At 37.0% G+C, this 20696-nt stretch overlaps 3 protein-coding genes across 3 annotated transcripts; 1 reads left to right on the top strand and 2 right to left on the bottom strand.

Moving 5' to 3' along the window:
* The first annotated feature begins 3967 nt into the window (after positions 1-3967).
* Positions 3968-7899, top strand: LOC113349837 (cyclase-associated protein 1-like). Its single transcript, XM_026593877.1, has 10 exons — positions 3968-4347; positions 4900-5068; positions 5319-5383; positions 5912-6233; positions 6343-6490; positions 6622-6731; positions 6882-6937; positions 7043-7099; positions 7291-7434; positions 7514-7899. Exons 1-10 carry the CDS (start codon positions 4066-4068, stop codon positions 7598-7600), a joined length of 1440 nt encoding a protein of 479 aa, XP_026449662.1. The 5' UTR covers positions 3968-4065; the 3' UTR covers positions 7601-7899.
* A 356-nt stretch (positions 7900-8255) lies between these two features.
* LOC113349838 (ribosomal RNA small subunit methyltransferase-like) lies at positions 8256-12449 on the bottom strand. Its single transcript, XM_026593878.1, has 2 exons — positions 11955-12449; positions 8256-9145 (listed from the first exon to the last, which is right to left on the bottom strand). Exons 1-2 carry the CDS (start codon positions 12267-12269, stop codon positions 8411-8413), a joined length of 1050 nt encoding a protein of 349 aa, XP_026449663.1. The 5' UTR covers positions 12270-12449; the 3' UTR covers positions 8256-8410.
* Positions 12450-12736: 287 nt separating this feature from the next.
* On the bottom strand, positions 12737-18483 carry LOC113349839 (ATP-dependent DNA helicase DDM1-like). Its single transcript, XM_026593879.1, has 15 exons — positions 18316-18483; positions 18001-18231; positions 17811-17897; positions 17076-17422; positions 16806-16995; positions 16517-16692; positions 15786-15855; positions 15511-15703; positions 14933-15028; positions 14754-14848; positions 14542-14661; positions 13954-14073; positions 13743-13841; positions 13547-13654; positions 12737-13344 (listed from the first exon to the last, which is right to left on the bottom strand). The coding sequence occupies exons 1-15, from the start codon at positions 18382-18384 to the stop codon at positions 13105-13107; spliced, it is 2241 nt and encodes a 746-aa protein (XP_026449664.1). The 5' UTR covers positions 18385-18483; the 3' UTR covers positions 12737-13104.
* Positions 18484-20696: the final 2213 nt, after the last annotated feature.

A 20696-nucleotide genomic window follows, 5' to 3' on the forward strand; every position in this document is an offset into this window, starting at 1 on the left:
GCACCGCTACCGAGTCCCCGGCAGCGGTGCCAAAAACTTGATAGCTAGGGAATTAAATCCTAAAACTATGGTTATATTTACACCTGCAAGTGCACAGGATCTAAAGTAGAAAGTGAATAAGCAGGGGTTTGTCCACAGGGACTTGGAGGGAGATGGTGTTGTTTTCTAAATCTTTCTAGTGACAGTAACTAAAAGCACTAGGGCATTTGAATCCACCCAATAATCCTAAGCTAAGGCAATACATATTCAACTTATGTTCTTGTTCCTTTCCAGGGAAGGATAAAATGGATAATATGCCAACCATTCTCACTAACTCACCCCTAGCATAAACTGTCTTCTTACAGTACAGCCTATCACAGGTTCATTTGATCAATTTAGTTAACTATCATCCCTAACAGGATAAAATGGATAATAATTCTAGCTATGTTATCTAATTCACTCCTAGCATGAACTGTCTTCTCACAGTATAACTCATCACAAGTGCATTTGAATGCTTTAGCTAGTAATCATCCTACAACAGTGAACATCATAAGAACAATAAATTGAACAGAAATTTTCTCAACATATGACTAAGGGTTTCATCTACACCCTAGCAAGAGTAATTAGAACACACTAGACATGGTGAACAAATACAATTGGAATTACTGAATTTGAAATTAAACAAGAAGTAACAGTAGAGAGCACTGGCTAGTCCAGGCCTCTAAGGTGGTGCTCTGGCTAATCCAGGCATAACCCAATTCGTCACCCAAGCATTCAATTTATACATGCAAGCTCAAAAAATCAAAAACCCCCAAATCAGTGAAACTAGGGTTTCACCAAATACGAAATTCACTCACCTAACTCTCTGATTTCTTATTCTATTTCGTCGACCCATGCTTCCATATCTTCTTCTCTATCTTCCCATACCTTTGATTTCTTCTCTAACTAACCTATATCATCAACCCCTAAAACTAGGGTTTCAGAGAGAAAGAAAGATCGAGAGGTTGATGTAATAGGTAGGTAGAGAGATGGGTTTGGTTGTTATACGTGATGATGGCTCGAGTGGTGGTGGTTGTGGCAGTTGAGAAAGGTGGAGGTGATGATGGTGGTGCGGCAGGGTATGGTGGTGTTGCAGAGGGTGAGGGAGAAGATGGAGTCGATGGGGTTTGAGGAAGGGGATGTTTGTTTTGCGGGTATAGGTATTTGGTTGTTTGGGTGTTGAGCAGGCTCATCAAATCTTGATGTTTCGCGAAGCTGAGCCGTGTGATGCGGAAATGATAGATCAATCTAACGGCGAGATGGAAGGGAGCAAGGAGCGACTGTTGGATGCTGAAGTACAACGAAGCTGACGGCTCAAGATGGAGTTAGGTGCTGTAGTGTTAGACAGGAGCTTCAGACTTTGATGACTGGCGATGCTGCGACCGTAAGATGCTGAGATGATCCAATCTGACGGCTAGAAAGGGAAACGGGTATGGATATATGAAATGGATTTGGGTGAGGGTTTTTGGCCTTGGGTATGCCAAGCCCATATCTTCTTTAAGAACAATTCTTCCTCTTCAAGCCCACTTCTAGCCTTTTGATCTTGTGCACAACATTCTTCGCGGCTTCCTTGTGTAATTCCTCCCGGCTTTTGACTACTTTTCTGCTCTTTTCGCTCCGCTATTCATCCAAACTTTATTTATTACCTAAAAATGCAAAATTAATTAATAAAAATATTTATTCTTGAAAACAATGAAAATATAGAATATGGGATAAAATGTAGAATTAATGCACAAAAGATGAGTTAAATGCCAAGAAAAATATATAGAAATATGCACTTTTTAGCACTCATCAGATACTAATGAAGGTACCAATTTACTAGAATGGGATCAATCCCTGTATAAGACAAAACACTTTATATTGAACACATATATGCACCGTTTGAAAATTCTTAGACAGTTAACCTAATCGTTTTCGGTTTAACTTCCGGGCCAGAATCGACCTACTATTTCATGACGAAGGATGGTTAGAATCAATGACATTCGTGATACCACGGCCCAAGCAAAGCTAATTAAACCTTAAATGTGGACGAAATTAAACTTCAGAATCTTACAAAAATCCTAACTAACAAGTCTTATAATAGCGTCAAAAAAGGTTGAGCCCGGCCATGGCCGGGTGATGCCTAATAGACTTCTAAGTAAGAAACCTATTATAGAGGCTCCAAGAAAAAAGTTTTGAGGTCTCCTAAGGATTCAAATATCCTACAATAAAGATAGGGGGACTTAATTCAGAAGAAAAATGCTAAAATATCCTTAACCTATTAAATATTGAAACCTAAAACTAATTTGTTTTCATTCCTTTTCTTTTAACTATTCCATTTTCTTCTTCCCGTCACCTCCATCGTCTATTTCTTCGATTAATCGTTAATTCTCAAAATAATTCATTATCGATTAACACCACTTAATCCACCCGCAATGACTTTAATAAGGTAAAAATAATAAAAAAAACATCTTATTTCATTGGTTTCAATGCATGGATAGGGGGAATCGACCGAATTAGGTTTTTGAAAAAATAGTTTCAGAACTGTCTACGGTTGGGAAGTATGAATTTTCCCAACCGTAGACAATGCCTACGGTTTGGTTTCCACGCCGTAGACAATACTTACGGTTTAATTTCCCAACCGTAGACAGTGCTTACGGTTTGGTTTCCCAACCGTAAGTAATCTACGTTTTGGAGTTCTTAACTTCCAAACCGTATACTCTGGGTTCAAAAATCCTACGGTTTGAAACAATCATACTTACATACCGTAACTTCTACTTACGGTTGGGAAGTATGAATTTTCCCAACCGCAGGTTAGGTTATGGTTCGAATTTGGGGGTTTTCAAAAGTAAAAATAAGTGATGGGTTTTCTTAGTTTTTTCATTTTGTGATCTTGTTCTTCATCGCGACGGAGAATAAGAAGAGAGAAAGAAGAATAATAGGGTTTTATTTATGATCATCATCTTCATCATGATTTATGAATGAAAAGAGAAGGAGAAGATAATAGATTTAATTTTTTTGTATATGATCATCATCTTCATCATGATTTATGAATGAAAGAGAAGGAGAAAGTAATAAATTTAATTTTATAATTCATGGAGGATATTTTAGCCACTACAAAAAATAGTTGGATATAGGATTTTGTTGATCACTATTTCATAACCCGATTTTATCATCTTACGAGCCCTCAAAACCCAATGTTTAGAGCTCCTATAATAGATTTCCTAAGTAAAACCTCGGGTGTTATACAACATGAGTTGGATTCGGTTTAAAGTACCAATAAATCTGGCTCCAAAAAAGAAAATGTGTGCCGTCGAAAAATACTTGAGCACACCCTACCCTTTTCCTTTTTCTTTCATTTCATGTTGGAAACAATTTACAATATCAAAACGGATCTCAAACAGCTGAGTCGGGGACTAGGTCGCTATCTTTAAGGTGTTTCGCGACTCTGCCTCTTGATTGTGTGCTAGCAGTCGATTCTTGTCGAAAACCCTATGGGATAAAACAACTGATAACTCTCTTGTTCGATTTCTCTGCACTGTGAGAAATCGAACCAACAACAACTCTTTCTACACTTGCTTAGAACTCAAAATAGATGAAAAACAATTGTGTTTTATCTTCTCCATAAACTGTTCTTTTATAACTCAAAAGAAATTAATACGGTTTTAATGAAAATCAATTTTGCAAATAGTACTCACTGAAAATCCTCCATAACAGTCACAAAACGGTAACAATATAATTACCAAAAATTAATAGAACTAATTGGATAATATTAAATTGAAAAAACCGTTTTTGGAAATCAAGAGTTAAATCTGCAAAAAATCAATTTCTGAATCACCAGACCTCCAAGACTTGAACCCAAATCTATAGTATGGGACCCCAAAATAATACCACCACACTATTTTTCTAAATTTGATATAAATTAAAAAACTATATTTTTAAATATATATATCTCCCAACATTTCATATATCTCAACCTTTCGGTGGTCATCTCTTCTATTTCAGACACAGAGAAAAACTTACAGATAAAAAGAAAGAATTTAGAGATAAAACTTCCTGCCTAGAAAAATGGATGAGAAATTGATACAAAGACTTGAAGCAGCAGTATCTCGTTTAGAATCATTATCTTCATCTGGAATTCAGTCAAGAGGTTTACCTAATGTAGATGCTGATGATAATGCTCCAATAGATCCGTCGATTATTGCTTTTGATGATCTACTGAATCAATATTTTGTTAAGGTTTCTATTGTAGCTGATAAGATTGGTGGGGAAGTACTTGAAGTCACTAAGGTTCTTGAAGAGGCATTTTCTGTTCAGAAAGATCTTCTTATCAAAATTAAGCAAACAAAGGTTAGGTTTTTGAGCTTTAGTAGTTGAAAGTTGATTGATTTGAATTGCATTTTGATAAATATGGTCCGAATTTATAGGTTGACTGTACAATTTGAACTGATTTAACATGAAATAAGAGGGAAATGTGGCACCTTATGTTGTAGGAGGGGATCTAGGGCTTTTTTTTGTTTGTATGTGTAAAAGGAAATTCGATCCTCAGATGTTTGTAAATTAGTCAGGTAGGTTTAGAATTAATTTCCTTAAAACCGATTTGAAATGCCAAGTCAAACTGAGCAACATTTGTGACTAAATTAGTTCACATGTTCACTGCAATCTTCTTTGTCAACAATGTTTAACACGCGGAACTAGCACTAGCACTACTGTGAATATTTAGTTGTAGTACATCTAAGGTGTATTTGAACGTCGGACTCCTGAGTAGCTTTGATCTCTTAGGAAACATTGATTGGTGGTCCTGTGTAGGCACATACATTTTTATTTTTAAGAACTGATTGACTTTTTTTATTATGAATGCAAGAGTAAACTGGCGTTTCTCTTAATATCTCTTATTTGCAGAAACCTGACCTTGCAAACCTTGGTGAATTTTTGAAACCGTTGAATGAAGTAATTATGAAAGCAAATGCCTTGACGGAAGGAAGGAGATCTGACTTCTTTAATCATTTGAAAGCTGCTGCTGACAGTCTCTCAGCTTTAGCTTGGATTGCTTATTCAGGAAAAGATTGTGGTGAGAGAAATTTATGTTAAATTCATATCTGTTCAAGTAACACAGCCGAGTTTTGTATGAATTTTCATATCGGAAACACTTGACACGTGTATTAGCTTACAATGTATTTCATGTGGCATTTAAGTAGCTGCTTAATGAGAATCAGTTTTCTAAACTAGTGACATTGTTAGACTGATAAAGTACATTTCTCCTAGTTTTTTGTGTTAAAAGATGATTCCTTAAGTTAATGTCAATTTTTTGCTGTTTCAAGGAATGAGCCTTCCTATTGCACATGTCGAGGAAAGCTGGCAAATGGCTGAGTTCTATAACAATAAGGTACGGGAAAAGTAACACACTTTTGATGTCAATTTATTGAGTTTTTAGGTTCCCCACTGTTTCACACAAGAATGTAGTAGATGCTATTAATGGTTCAGTAGGAACTGTCAAATGGACTTCTGTGGTGTAATCCAAGATTGTGTTTTCAAGTTAAAATTCTTTGGTGATTGGAAATGGTCTTCCATTAGAAAAGCAGCAAATAGTGCTGCTGTTACTTCATCTAAATATGCCAGTCGTGAACCCATAATAAAGTTAGGAGAGACAGACCATTCACTACAAATTAAATTAGAACTAACATATTTAGATTAGAACTCGAGGAGGATTACCAAATGAAAGACTTTAATTTCAATCAATTGACCTTTCTATCCTATAAAGAAAAAAGGTCAGATTGATGATAGGGCCTGTTTGAACCAGTAATTTCTATTTCAAAGTCAATTTTTTTCTTCTTATTTTTTTGCAATCAACCTTACAGGATTGTACATTTATCTCTAGACTGCATAGTTAGTGACATTTCATATTTTGAATCAGATACTTGTGGAATACAGAAGTAAAGATCCAAATCATGTTGAATGGGCCAAAGCTCTGAAGGAGCTTTACCTACCTGGTTTGCGTGATTATGTTAAAAGTAACTATCCACTGGGTCCTGTATGGAGTACAACTGGGAAAACAACTGTTTCTCCCCCTGCATCAGCCCCATCAAAAGCACCAGCACCTAGAGGCCCTGCTCCTCCACCTCCTCCACCAGCTTCTCTCTTCACCTCGGAATCCTCTAATGCTTCATCATCACAGCCGAAGAAAGGGATGGCTGCTGTGTTTCAAGAAATCAGTTCTGGGGAAACTGTGACTGCAGGTAAACCAGGCATCCATTTAAGCAGACAAAAAATATGTCTTCTAGCTTCAGATGACGAACTTTCTTTATTTTCTGATTTTAATGTATAATCTTTATCTATGCTTCCTAGGTTTGAGAAAGGTAACTGCTGATATGAAGACAAAGAACCGTTCAGATAGGACTGGTGTTGTTGGTGCCAGTGCAAAAGAAAAACCGACCAGTACATCGTCCTTTTCCAAAACAGGGCCTCCTAAGCTGGAGCTTCAAATGGGACGCAAGTATGTATCATTTAGACACCAAACAATGAAGTTGTCTCGAATTTAAGGAAGTCCTCCTTCCCTGTTTGGCTTGACTTCATGGCAAAGGTTCTTATGCTATGTTTTGTGTTGTTCTATTTATTCTCTTTCAGGTGGGTTGTTGAGAATCAGATTGGAAAAAAGAACTTGGTTATTGATGACTGTGATGCTAAACAGTCTGTTTATCTATTTGGATGCAAAGATTCAGTTTTGCAAATCCAAGGTTCTTGTTGCTTTAAAATCTCTATAATACTTCCTTGCTAGGCTAGGCTAGCTCTTTTATTTGGTTTCGACATTCGTTATATGCAGCACATCTGGTGTAGGCTTTGTAAGAGAAATGCAGATAACTGATCACTACGCTGGTTATTTGCAGGGAAAGTAAACAACATAACTGTTGACAAGTGCACAAAAATGGGAGTTGTTTTCACGGTTAGAGTAGATAGTTTCTGGATCCATACTTTTAGCTGACTTTTAGCTGTATATGATTATTAATATACTCCTAGACCGTCTGATATTTGGTTCTTGGAATAACAGGATGTTGTAGCAGCTTTTGAGGTTGTAAATTGCAACGGCGTTGAGGTGCAATGTCAGGTATCCAATCCATTCTTATTCTTACAGCAGTCATTATTAAGTACAGATGGGTTTTACTTTTCTTCATGCAGTAAGAGAACTTATCACCTATGACTTCACCCTTAGATATTTTAAACCTTTATCGCGGAAAGAATATATATCTACCTAGTTTGCTATGGCATCCTGATCATATATCATTTTAATATTTTCAGGGGACGGCACCAACCATTTCGGTTGACAACACAACTGGTTGCCAGTTATATCTGAGCCAAGAATCTTTGGCCACCTCTATTACAACAGCAAAATCAAGTGAAGTCAATGTATTGGTACCTGGTTCTGGTGCTGATAGTGATTGGGTATGTGACTCCAACATAAATATTATTTCCCTTTTCCATGATAGATAACATTCAGATTCCTTACGATTTTATTTCGCAGGCGGAGCACTCATTGCCACAGCAGTTTATTCATGAATTTAAGGATGGTCATTTTGTAACATCTCCAGTCTCTCACTCCGGTGCATAATTAGAAGGATAAGATTTCTATACATCCTTCTGTACTATTTCATGGGAGGCTGAGAGCTGATTGTCAATACTGTATTCTTTTCATTCCATTGAGGTTTGTCTTTGCATGTGGCCTGAATGGGTAACTGTTGATATTTATTCTACACGTCGTCTTTTAGGTTGCATTTGTGATTGTCTTGCTGCTTGTGAAATTTTCACTAAGAAATTGTTTTTTTTTAGTAATATGACTTTATCTTGTATAAACATATAACGGTTTCATCCTCCTTTTTAAATCTAATTACAAGGAACAATTTGATTGTACAAAGTTGGTGTGTTTCGAAACGTTCATTCCCCTGGTGGATTTCTTGCTGTGCACCTATGACCACTCTGACTGGCAATAACTGTCAACCCCACAGCAGTGGCAATAACTGTCAACCCCACGGCAGTGACATTCTATACGGTTGGAAACTTTTCTGCCTTGTAGTTCAATTATTTGAACCTAAGCGGAAATATCATTATGTGTAACCAGGTTGCCATATCGCGTAAATAATACTCCCTCCGTTTGTTGAAAAGAGATTTTACCTCTACGAAGCAGTCATGGATTAGTCTAGAGATCATCAGATTGAGTATTGCCATCGCTAATTGAATGGGAAAAAAGATTCTACAACAGGAAAGCATAGAGCTCAGAGATCAAAATTTGATTAAACAAAAACATAACTGAAGAACAATATTAGTATGGTCAACTAACCTAATACAATTCTCTCCGGCCAAAACAATTAAAACTCAATACATTAGAAACTAAAACAATTAAACCTCATGGGTAAACTAGAAATTAAGAGAAGTGAATGCCTGCTTTGTTGAACAAAGAAAGAAGGTACAAAAAATCCACTTGTGTAAGCTTTGAAGACCTCTTCTCCTCAAAATCTCCTTGCTTAAGAATCCCAATAATCTTAGCCTTAAAATCAGATCCATCTCCCCCAGCATCATCATCCTCCTCGACCTCCATTTCATCATCATTTCTATCGTCAATTTCCATGCTCATATCTTCACTAGTATCTCCTAATTCCGAAACATCCATTTCCCCTGCCATGTCTTCAGATGATCCTTTCAGTGCTTGGAGTGTTTCGTAGTTCTTCTCCAACAACGATAGTACAGATTTCTGCCTGAAAACTGAACCTAGAGTTTTATTCTTGCGGTTAAAACAAAGGCGGATCAACCCATCCCACTCCTTGAAATTTACAGGAGGAAGTGGTTTTCTAGGTTCAATTCGGACCACAGAAGAGTCAACTTTAGGTGGAGGCCGAAAATTGTTTTTCCCTACTTTGAGGAGATGGGAGATACGGGATAAGAGTTGAGTGTTAACTGAAAGGCGACAATATAGATTGTCACCTGGCTGAGCTACCAATCTCATGGCAAATTCTCTCTGAAACATAATAACTGCACACCTAAACACAGGTCTATGTGCGAGTAACTTAAAGGTGAGAGGAGAAGAGATTTGATAAGGAATGTTAGCAACACAAATATCGAAGTACGGCAAATCGACCTTAAGCACATCTCCTTGTATAACCTGTAAACATAAGAAGTTGCAAAAAGAAAAGGTTTAGTTCCATTGATCCTTCACAACCCAACCCACGCCCTTTCAATAATTTACCCATTAAAAGTAAGAGGTTTAAATATCATTTATATATATGCTATCAACACCACAATAGAGAGACAGAAAGCAGAGAAGAAGATACAGATGATGTCGGACTAAATTAAAAGACCGAGTTATATAAATATTCACTTCATAACATTTGTTATTCAGCTAATTGAGAAGATACTAAGCTACAACGCATCAGGACAGCATTTTCACTCGTTCAAAAATATATATCATGACTGCTGTTTTGACAATGAATGTCATTTACTTGTGTTAAAAACAATAAATTCAAATCTACTATAAAAGGAAGGTCTAGCAGACAGTTTAACTTCAACTGATGTTCAAGCTAGCTGAATTAACTTGACTACACTGATAATAAATTTCCTAATCATGTTTATCAATTGGCCAATATGTAGCAGATATACTTAGTTACTTACTGATACAAAAGGGTATGAGTGGCATGCAAGAGTTAAAGCACCAATGGGACTGATAATATTCATAAAGAAATTCCGCTAGCTATCAAGTTCTTTACTTCATTTGCAACTCAAGTTCCCGCATGTCTTATATTACACCCATTTGATCGTAATTGCGAAGGTTGTAAACTGGTGATTGAGAATTCCAAAACATACATGAAAGATAACTTAAGAAGCAGACGACTATAAGATCTCACTAGTCAGCTAATATATAATTCAGCGACAGAACTTCTTTGGTACATGGAAATACCTCTTCAGGTAATATGTAGGTTGCTTGTCGAAACACCATTTACGCGTATATAATAAATACATTGAATCGCGTGATAAAAAACAAAAGCATTCAACTGAACTGCTAAGGCAACAGAAACATTTCTGGACTTTCAAAATCCTAGCTGAGCATGAGATAAAGGTTTCTTATTTCATCGTTTTGACAAAAGACTAACAGTTCGATCACAGAGTCCAGCTCCATACAGCCTTGTAAGTGATGTTATTTAATTTGAAACTATATAAGCTTGTAAATGTGAAAAGTGAAGAATCTGAGTACTAGTTGAATTGATCAAAATTTGAAGAAGAGTATTAAACGGAATAGTGTCCCTATTCCTGTCTATCACAAAATAGTGTCCCTAAGCAAGAAGTAACCACAATTTCTTCCTATTCGCTTCATTGTCGCATGGAACTGGGTCAAAACTTTGACTAACCCACTGATAGTAGAAGGTTTGCATTCAAAATACAAGTACTGTTCTCTGCAGAATGCAACCATCTTAGGAATGAATTAATAACAAAGCTACTGCTAAATGCTAAGATGAAATCATGTGTTTTCTTTTCTCAAACAAATATACTGATTCCATCGTGGTATGCCATGGTGGAGGTAAGTTGGATTTCACACATTTCTAAAGAATATCCTCTTGACAATAGCTTAGCATTTAGCATACAAAATTGTACTGATACCGAGAATACAATTAATCAGATAAAAAATCACAGCAGTCTGAAGTGGAGATACAGAGAATTCTAAATCAGATACATTCTCACACATACATCTGCATTCTATACAAGCAATTTGAAGCTAGGATCCACCATCATATTCAAACGAAGACATTAAATCGGACGAAAAGTAGAAAACACACAGAAATCTTAAAAATGACACCCTAGACGTGTATGCAATCAAACTGAATCGGGGGCAGCAAGGTAAGTGGGTCATGTAGACATACGTGGGCTGTACATACCATGAAAATGGTGAACTCTCACTATTTGTATTGAACTTTGGTCAGCATTATCTATGGGTCAGTTATCTGTAAATCGAATTCACAATAACTTTAACAACACAGTAAAGCTATGAGTAGAAAATTCAACCAACTATCCGCCAAAATCCTAATTCCCTAATTGTGTGGAATCAAACTGAATAGTGGGAAGGGAAGGTAATGGGGGTGAGTACATAAACTGGTTAACTTGGCTAGACTCCTTTCTCACAGCAAAGTTATGAAACTGGTTAACTTTGTTTTCTCACTATTGTAGTGAACATGCATAGAAAATGATCCATGAAATGTTCAAATATCCATTCAAACTTAACCTCCCTGTAATAGTTTAACTTCCTTAAATTTAGTTTGTGAATTCTTGTTTGCAGGAGTTTGGCATCAAACGGATTTTGGGAACTCTTTAAACTTCCATCACTAAGTTAAAATATCTGGTTAGCTTGTAAGTGTTGATGTGGTCACTTTCACTACGTAATTGGTTGCACTTATGTCGATAGAATATTTCCAAAAGACCTATTAGAAGACCACGTATAGAATATTTCCAAAAAACCTATTAGAAGACCATGTTTCGAGTCTGTTCATTTTATGTGTGAATTCTATTGCATGCAGGGAATTAAATAATAATCAACTGTCTGGAGTAAATCCTGAACCTGGAGAGCAATAACATAACTGGGTCTATACTAGCTTCTTGGAGACAACTTGCTAAGCTAAAGAGCATTTGTAAGCCTGCTGGTTATTTTTCCTAGTGCTAATGCCAATATGGTCATCCATCTCATTTTTACCCCACTTAACCGAACTTCACACTGGTGTACTTTTCCTTCCCTCCCTCTCTATGTTTCTGTAAGGTAGTTATTTCTTCTTTTTCATATATGTCCATCATTTTATGTTTAGTACAGGGATCTTTCATCCAACAATTTGATTCCACCTGACTCCAATTGATGCCAATGTTTATAAAAAAAACTAAACTACGGATACTTAAAAAAAAATCACCAAACAAATAGTAGAGTATTTGTTTACCTTCAGTTGATTGGAAAAGGGAGTTCCTTGAAACCGACGTGTTAATTCAAGAACCATCCGAGGATCTAACTCAACAGCAATCACAGATTTACCAGCTTCAAGTAGTTTCTTTGTAAGATTTCCAGTACCAGGACCAATTTCAAGAATAATATCAGTACTTTTAATTCCTGATTTTTGAACTATAGTATCAACTAATAATGGATTCTTCAATATATGTTGTCCTTTTGATTTGTGAAATGATATCCCACCTTGGTATTGTTTATTTGACCCTGCAGCTCTTGACGGTTTTTCTTTCCTCATTTTACCTCCCGCCATACCCAACTTGATGTGACAACAAAAAAAAATTAATAAGATTGTAAAGCTGAAAAAAATATTTTTCAAAACCCTAATTCGGCGCGTCAAGAGTGAGACAGAGAGAAGAGAGGTTGCTGAGAAACTATATAAATTTGACTTATAAAAAAAATCGGCACTCCTCCCTATTTTCCTCCCTGCAATCCTCCCTATTTTTCTCCTTACAATCTAAACCCTGCCCTGAATGAGAAACTATATATGGGGTTATCGTGGACCATTCGATTGATCAGCAGCCGTCCGATCTCGATGCACTGAGTTAATTTTCCGAGTAAACTCAGTAAGGTGCTGTTTATTTGTTTTTTTTGTCGTTTTTTGAACGGGTGCTTCACCGATGACCGATGACACTTTCGGATGGGAATGTTGTCCTAAGAGAGCTAGATACCGTTGATCTCAGTCAGGAGCGTTGGTGAAAATGACAAGATAACAACACATTATTGACAACTAGAATAAAAATTAGTTCGTTAATTTTAGAGTAAAAACAGAATAAGAATCCACAACGTTACCTTTTCTTTCTACAAGATAATGTGGTTTCAGAAACCCATTCAAAAGATAGCATCGATTCAATTTAACCACTTCTCAGTGTTTTACTAAGAGAGCTCAGTATTTAGACATTTCCTTAACCATTTACACCAAAACAGAGAACCACTAGAAAGAGCTATTTCACAGTTGATACCTGATACTGCTTCAACACTGACTCCCCCGAAAAGAAAATAAAAGAAAAGAAAAGATGGCCACATATGACAGCCTTGCTTTCCTAGATAAGCAAAATATGGGACCCACACTCCACATAGGCACACACTCAGTTATTGAGTGCACTAAGCATGCCTCCACCTGCAACCGGTAGAATCACTTCCCAGCCAGGACCTTTAAGAGGAAGAACAAAGCCAGTACAGGCATTGGTGTCTTCTTCTGATTTTGGGTCAGCAATCAGATCGGTGCGGTCCATGACTTTGTCGAGACTTTCATCACTGATATCAGTCTGAATCATCTTCTCCTCGGGATCTTCTACATCTTGGAGCAGAGCCAAGATATCAGTTTCCTGAAACATAAACTTTTGTTAGCATAAAACAGGAGAACTGTAGTAACTCTGATTCAGCTATGCGAGTTATGACGTTATACCAGTAAAACCCATTTGAGTACTGATTGCAATAGCTGGTACTAGATATTTTTTAGTAAATGAAAAAGCTAGCTCAGAAAATGGTTCTCCTGCCAGGAAGATATGAACAGAGCAATTTACAAACCTCAATGGCTTCCAAAGAAGTAGGAGTTCTTTCCTGCTGGAACTGTCCTTTTCCAATCACAACATGTTCAAGCTTCAATTTACTATAAGCCCTCTTCAACAACCGACCCTGTTAAAAAAGAAAATAAAAAACTCTCTTCAAAATAATCTAGTGATACTTGAATAAATATGGTCAGATAACTATATAGATAATGCACCTCAACAGATTGGGCAGTTGCGAGCCTGTAAACATGAACAGGACGGGTTTGGCCTATCCTGTGGCATCTATCCATCGCCTGCAAATCTGCTTGAGGGTTCTGTATAATATAAAGGCGGATACAAGTCAGACTGTTATCCCAGGAAATTTTTTAGGTAATGGGCAGGATCATAAAAGAGCGAGGTAATGGGCGGGATCATAAAAGAGCATACCCAATCACTGTCATATAGAATACAGGTATCTGCAGAGGTTAGATTTATTCCCAGTCCACCAGCCCTAGTGCTGAGTATAAATATTCTATAACTGCTATCGATGTCATTAAACTCCTGAATCTGCTCAAAACAAATGCACCTACCTTCAGTTAGAATAGCCGATGCGTAGAATTTAAAAAACATTAATCAGTAGTGTAGAAAACATGTTCTAACAAATGAAGGTAGACAGCTACTGGGTGTCAAGGTAGCCCAGGGAAGGGGACACTGCTTTCACCAAAAGGATCTCATCTTAAGAAATGACTTACGAAAGAAAGATAGCTTCAAACAGTTGGTTTAGTGTAAATCTAAACAAAGACTCTTTTCTGAGCATTTCTTAGATTATTCGACTAGATCAGCCTTCGTTGTAAGCGACAGAACCCCGCCACTCTAACTAATTTGATTGGTCGACATATATCATCCTGAACTAACAACCTTACTGAAGTTTAAATAACAAACCATTTATCAGGTAACCTGATTTATAAACAGCAATATATTTTTTGACAAAACAAACGAGATCCAGAGGATTTCCTACAATATAGTAGCACAGACCTGTCTCTTTCTTTCATCTAGCTTTACAGAGCCATCAATCCTACAGACTTGAAGCCCTTTTTCACTGAGATAATAATCAATCAAGTCCAACATTTTAGTCCACTGGGAAAATATGAGCACCTGAAAAAGAACAGTAATTTAACAGGTGAATTGGCAGAGGCAAATATATAAGCAAACAAACAGATGGTAAACTATCAAATTTTTAAAAGTACTTTGTGCTTCCGAGCAAGCAGTTTCTCCAATAGCCTGTCCAGTAAACGGAATTTACCGCACTGCTCCACTAATTCTTGAATAGGCGGATAAAGGTCTGGAGAAAACAAGCAAAAGAGTTGAGTAGGAAAATCATTCATGACATAATGAAGTTTAGAGATAGTGAACTGAAGATGCATACTTGTTACGTCATAGGTTGATTCTAAAAGATCGGGATGATAGCAGTTTTTCCGAAGTTGAAGAAACAAATTGCGCAGCTTGCCCTTCACGAATTTATCTACAGTATTACAAGAAATATATTAAGAATGGAGCAACAGCATCAGAAGGTGCTAAACAAGCAAAGTACAGGCAGCCATCTACAACATAATATAAGGTACCCATCTTGGAAAAGCTAGTTACTGCTTCACATCCCTACATGAAAAGGGTCAAACGATGGCAGATCCAGAATGGGAATTTTGACACTAAATGTTTACATATGACGGCTGTATTGACTTTTCTTGTTGCACTGTCAAATGTACTGTTTAAGAATGCCTCATTATTGTAAAGCAAGAATCACTCATAATTACTTTGAGCTGGAGATGTTTGGCTGAATGGTTCCTACACACCTTTCTGTTCTATGTTTTTACTACAATGACACAGGGTAGAAACCATCCTAACAAGCAGCATGATGGGTAACTTAGCCCACTCGGATATTATTCAACATGAAGATTTGCATCTAATGGATGCTTTAAGGTAGCTCAGGGAAAAGTAATGTCTTACTCTGCTCTCCCTTTTCCTCTGCCATATAGGTCTCAAATGTTTTATTAATCAAATGATCTTGCAATTTCTTTTGGTGATCAGTCATAGTTGCATACAAAATGATCTCTTTTTTTCTAGGGAGCATCAGCTCAACATCTGACTTTAGTCTTCGCAGGAGAAATGGGCGTAAGATTGCATGAAGCTTCGACACCACCTGCAGATAATCAATTCCCAGATTACATAAATGCATAATTAGTGATAGTGAGTCACATGATGCAAATCCCAAAAATACATGCCTGAGCCCTTCTTCTCTCTTCCAACTCTTCCTTCTCGGCTTCAGTGCTGCACTTTCCTGATAAATCAAACCTGCATATTCGGCTCAATTTTAACCAATTTTGCATGATAAATTGCAGCCTACACTTAACAAACAGTTAAAAGTGGAAGTAATTGTCATTTCGTGTTGTACCAAACCACACTGAAGTTGAAATTTGTAATATGTGCGTATCTTACTACAGCAAACAAAATATGCATCCTGCTGGAAGTTTTCAGATGATTGGATAAGCCTTAATGCATGAAGAACTATATACAAGAACTTAGTTTTAGTCTGGTGGTGTTGCACCATATAACAAGAAAATAATAAATCTGTTGACAATACAACAAATGCATTAAGTGTAAACAGAGAAAGAAGAAAAAAAAACGTAGTTCAAAATTAACTCGTACAAAATTCAGCGTGCAAGCAAGCTTCAAAGTCCCCAAATTAAAATACTGCATTTCCACACAGGTGGCCCAGTACAGACTGGCCAGTTTAGAATTGCCATGAAGACTTATGATATACAGTATAACAAAAACAATAACCCAAAAGATAGGAGAATTTATCCTAATTCTCCTTCAGCATGTGGCAAACTCTCAATATTCCCCTCAACCAGCAAAAACGAAATGGTAATTCATGTTAACAGTAACACCGTATCCAATTATCCCCTATAGCACAGGAATTAAGAGAACAGACAAATATACATTTGATACTTACCATGATTCAAATTCTTCATGGGAATTGAAAATATCAGGCAAAAGGAAGTTCAGAAGCGACCACAGCTCGGCCAAGTTGTTCTGCAGTGGAGTTCCTGTGAGAAGAAGCTTATTTTCCATGGGTATGTGCTTCAGTTCTTTCAGGAGTTTGCACTTTGTGTTTTTCAGCCGGTGCCCCTGCATAAGAAACATGATCATTCAATCGTATAAGCAAAAAGAACATGTTTCAAAGGCAGTTGTGCTTGTGTGCAAAGAAAACCATGAACTGATTTGAATAGTTGACCACTGACCTCATCTACAACAACATATTTCCAACTATATTTCCTCAAAACTCTTTTGGCATCATTCATTGCAACCTCATATGAAGTGATTACGATGGGAAATTTGGGCCCAATCGTAGTAGGCATCTGCTTTCGCCTTATCTCATCTCTAGCTTTCGCATCTCCATGATATACGACAGCATTTATCGAAGGAGTAAACCTATAATGAGGATTAGAGTAAGAGAACATCTTCGCAAATCAATTAAAAGAAGAAAAAAACAATACTTGATTTGATCTTACTTGGATATCTCACTTGCCCAATTTGACAAGGTAGAAAGAGGAGCTATTACTAAGTAAGGTCCATGCATTCCCTTCCCTTTCAAATGAGCAAGAAATCCAATGGTTTGAATAGTCTTGCCAAGACCCATTTGATCTGCCAGAATACCATTAAGTCCATTCTGCCACAGTGAAATCATCCATTTCACACCTTTGATTTGATATGCCTTCAGAGTTCCACCAGTTAATAGGGGGACAAGTCTAGCCTGTTCTTTCTCAGCCCTCTGCTCCACAGTAAGACTAGCATCTTCTGGTTCTGTGCCTTCGTCAGATCTTGATAACATGGCTGCAACTGCTTTCTGGGCCTTCTTCTGTGAAACAGCACATTAATTATATCTGTTGTAGATAAAAACAGCTATTTACTGAGTTGTAGCTTCTATTATTGTGTATTCTTAATTATAAATAAAGATGTACCTATGATTAATATTCAGATTTCAATCTCATATTTTTCAACATTCTCGTATAACAACCGTTCCATACTGGTCTACATAATTATGCAACAATGATCTCATGCATCTTCTTCCTAGAGTGCTGTCCTAATTAAAACTATAAAACCAGTACTTGGGTATTACAACTTCCAATTGAAAAAATCTCCAGTAATAAGTATTATGTGCTCATGTGTTTTAGTGTGCACTAACTAAGCATAGGCGGTAAAAACAGCAATTTGAAGACATAAAAACATCAGCACAAGAAAATTACAGTGTTATATTGATTTCCAGCCTTCCTCTTTCGACCTCTTTTCTTGGTAACAACAGGTTCCTCTTCCTTAACCTCCTCCGCCCCATTCTGCAAAATCACATTCGCATTAAAAATCAAAAAGAAAAAAAAAAAAAAAAAACTAATTCCAATATCGCAAAATCCAAACTAAGGGGTACTCGGTGGAACTTACAAATGTGATATCATCCATCTTCTCTAACAAAAACTCAGAGTACAACTGTGTTTGGGTGAGAAGTTCATCCAATTTATTAAACTTGGTGTCATTCATAACCTCATCTACTTCCTTGACATCAGTTTCTTGTAATTTATATTCTTCTTCTTCCACCAGTTTTGATGAAAGTAAAGATGAATCACCATTTTCAACTCCATCAGATCCATCTCCAGTTTCATCCTCGCAGATCTCCTTGAAAAAAAAAAAATCAACACAGTAAGCAATAAACCTTGAAAATGAAATGGAAGAAATTAAAAAAAAAAAAAAAAAACTAACCTCATCTCCGAGTACGGATGTTGGTGAATCTGCAATATCCTCATTCTTCTTACCAGTTTCCGGATCCATTGATAGGAAACGAGAAGAGAAGACGAAGGAGCGAAAATGGTTTGGGAAAAGTTTGAGTATTTTAGGGTTTTTCTCTACAGGTGCAAAGGGTAAAAATAGAGAATATTTTAGTGGGTTTTAATAAATGAAAGATGAAAAGGCGGAGTGGGTTAAAAACTGCAACAAAGTTTTGGCGGGAAAGTTTGAATTTACTGAGTGAATCGATACGGTATTCCCGTACACTCTTTTTGTTTTTTGTGCCGCTTGGATTTAACTTTTTACTCTCGAGGGAACCTATTGGAGGTGATGTGGTGGTGTAGGATGGGTACAGTTACTACAGTACCTATGCTTTTTTGGTTCGTGTCTACTGGCCTAGATCTAATACAAAAGCTGGGCGGTCCAACTGTCGAAGGTTTCGCACTAACACGGTAACTCCCTAAATACCCCTGCCACCACCTGCCATAGCCCTGCGTATAGGGGTTTTCATTTGGGCAAATTGGGTCTTTTAATTTTTAAACATAGGAGTCATATATTATTACATACGCGCGAAATTAGGGTATACCTAGATTAATTGTGGTATACCTAATGAGATCAAACCTAGGTTTGAAGTAAAATATGACATTCCTTAATCATGTATTTTCTAAGGGTGGTGTTATTCAACTCCCTATTCTCCACCTCCCTACTCTGCTCCCTCCAATCTAAACCCCATATCTGGGAAATGGTGAACCCCACTTGTACCTGAATGTGATTCAAATCCTACATGTGTGGTGTAGATTGGAGGGAGCAGAGTAGGGAGGTGGAGAATAGGGAGGTGAATAGCATTTCCGATTTTCTAAATAACTAATATATCCTTGTTTAATTAACAAAAAAATCTGATTAGCTTAATTAATTGAGTTTAGATTGATTAAGAACGCGCAGGGGGTATAGGAAAAGGACAAAAACGGGATCCAAATATCAAATCAGGGTCACCCCTTATCTAAATATTTTATGTAATTCCTAATCTACCCCTCACTAATCAGGATTAGTGATTAATAATAATTAGTAAAATCTTAAGATTTTTGATAAATGATTAGTGTGTGTTATTATTTGTGTTTGGGTGAGTGAGGTGAGAGTAGAAGGAGGGAAAGAAATTTTGAGAGGGAATTGTGAAAATGGAGGATGATTGTGAAGAGAGAATTGATGCGGCTGAATATTTAGCTCAACTACAACAAAAAGCATATCTTGAATCTTCATCCAATGACAACAACTCACAATTGCAAGTTTTTGTGGAACCAACACCTTTGGAACATGAATTTTATGAGCATGAAGTGTTTCGTGAAGAACCAACCCAAGAGAGTAACTAGCTCAACATATAAGCACTCCCAATACTCAGGTAAAGTTGCGAATATGTTGAAAATTTGATTTTTTTTTTCTTCTTTGAGTCCACCATCGTTGTTGCTGTAAAAGCTCGGTACCAGCATGGTCAAAGTATGAATACCATGTCGGAACCACAAAATACCGGCATAGTATTCATATTACGACCATGCCGTAACCTTGATATCCCCCATTTTGAAACTAAAAGCGGCGTAGTTTGCAACCAAAAAACTATGCCGGTATAGAAGTTACTTTTTACCTACCACGAAATATTTTATCGAATACGCTACCGGTATGGTTAAATTCTAAGGTTACCATGCCGGTACTGCATGAAAAATATACAGTAAGCAGTGTCTTCCGAAGCTGAATACCGGCATGTAAAATTAATTAACTACCACGCTGAAACTGTGTACCGGCGTTGTTCAGTTTTAACGTTACCATGCCGGTACCTACAAAAAAACATACAAGAAGGAGTGTTTTCCAAAGCTAAATACCGACATGGTATATTAAGTATGGGCCACGCCGGAACCTTCTACCGGCGTGGTAACTTAGATTACGAGCATGTCGGAACCTGTATTTCTGGCATTGCTTTCAAATATATTGTTAATGCCGGAAGCATCTCAAAATTGGTCTTCAGTTTAGGTACAGTTCGACTATGCCGGGACTGTGATCGAGCATGCCGGAACTGCATACCGGCATAGTATGAAATTTTTCTTTTTTGGAACTAATTTATTTTCTTTTCGTTCGATCCTTAGGTTGTGACATATATTGATACAACAAATGCAAAACCGCTCGGTCGGGATACGACGAAATACTATAAAATGCCTCCAGTATGTTACCAAAGATTTCTTTTCACCTAGTATATTGAATATTACCAATGGATTGCTTGTAATGAATCTCATAATCTCCCATTGTTGTCCTTATGTAGGGAATAAAAAATCCAAAGGAAGCAATTGCTTGGGCTAAAGAGACTGCTCTTA

Source organism: Papaver somniferum, chromosome 2 (assembly GCF_003573695.1).
Source record: "Papaver somniferum cultivar HN1 chromosome 2, ASM357369v1, whole genome shotgun sequence".
Lineage (NCBI taxonomy): Eukaryota > Viridiplantae > Streptophyta > Magnoliopsida > Ranunculales > Papaveraceae > Papaver > Papaver somniferum.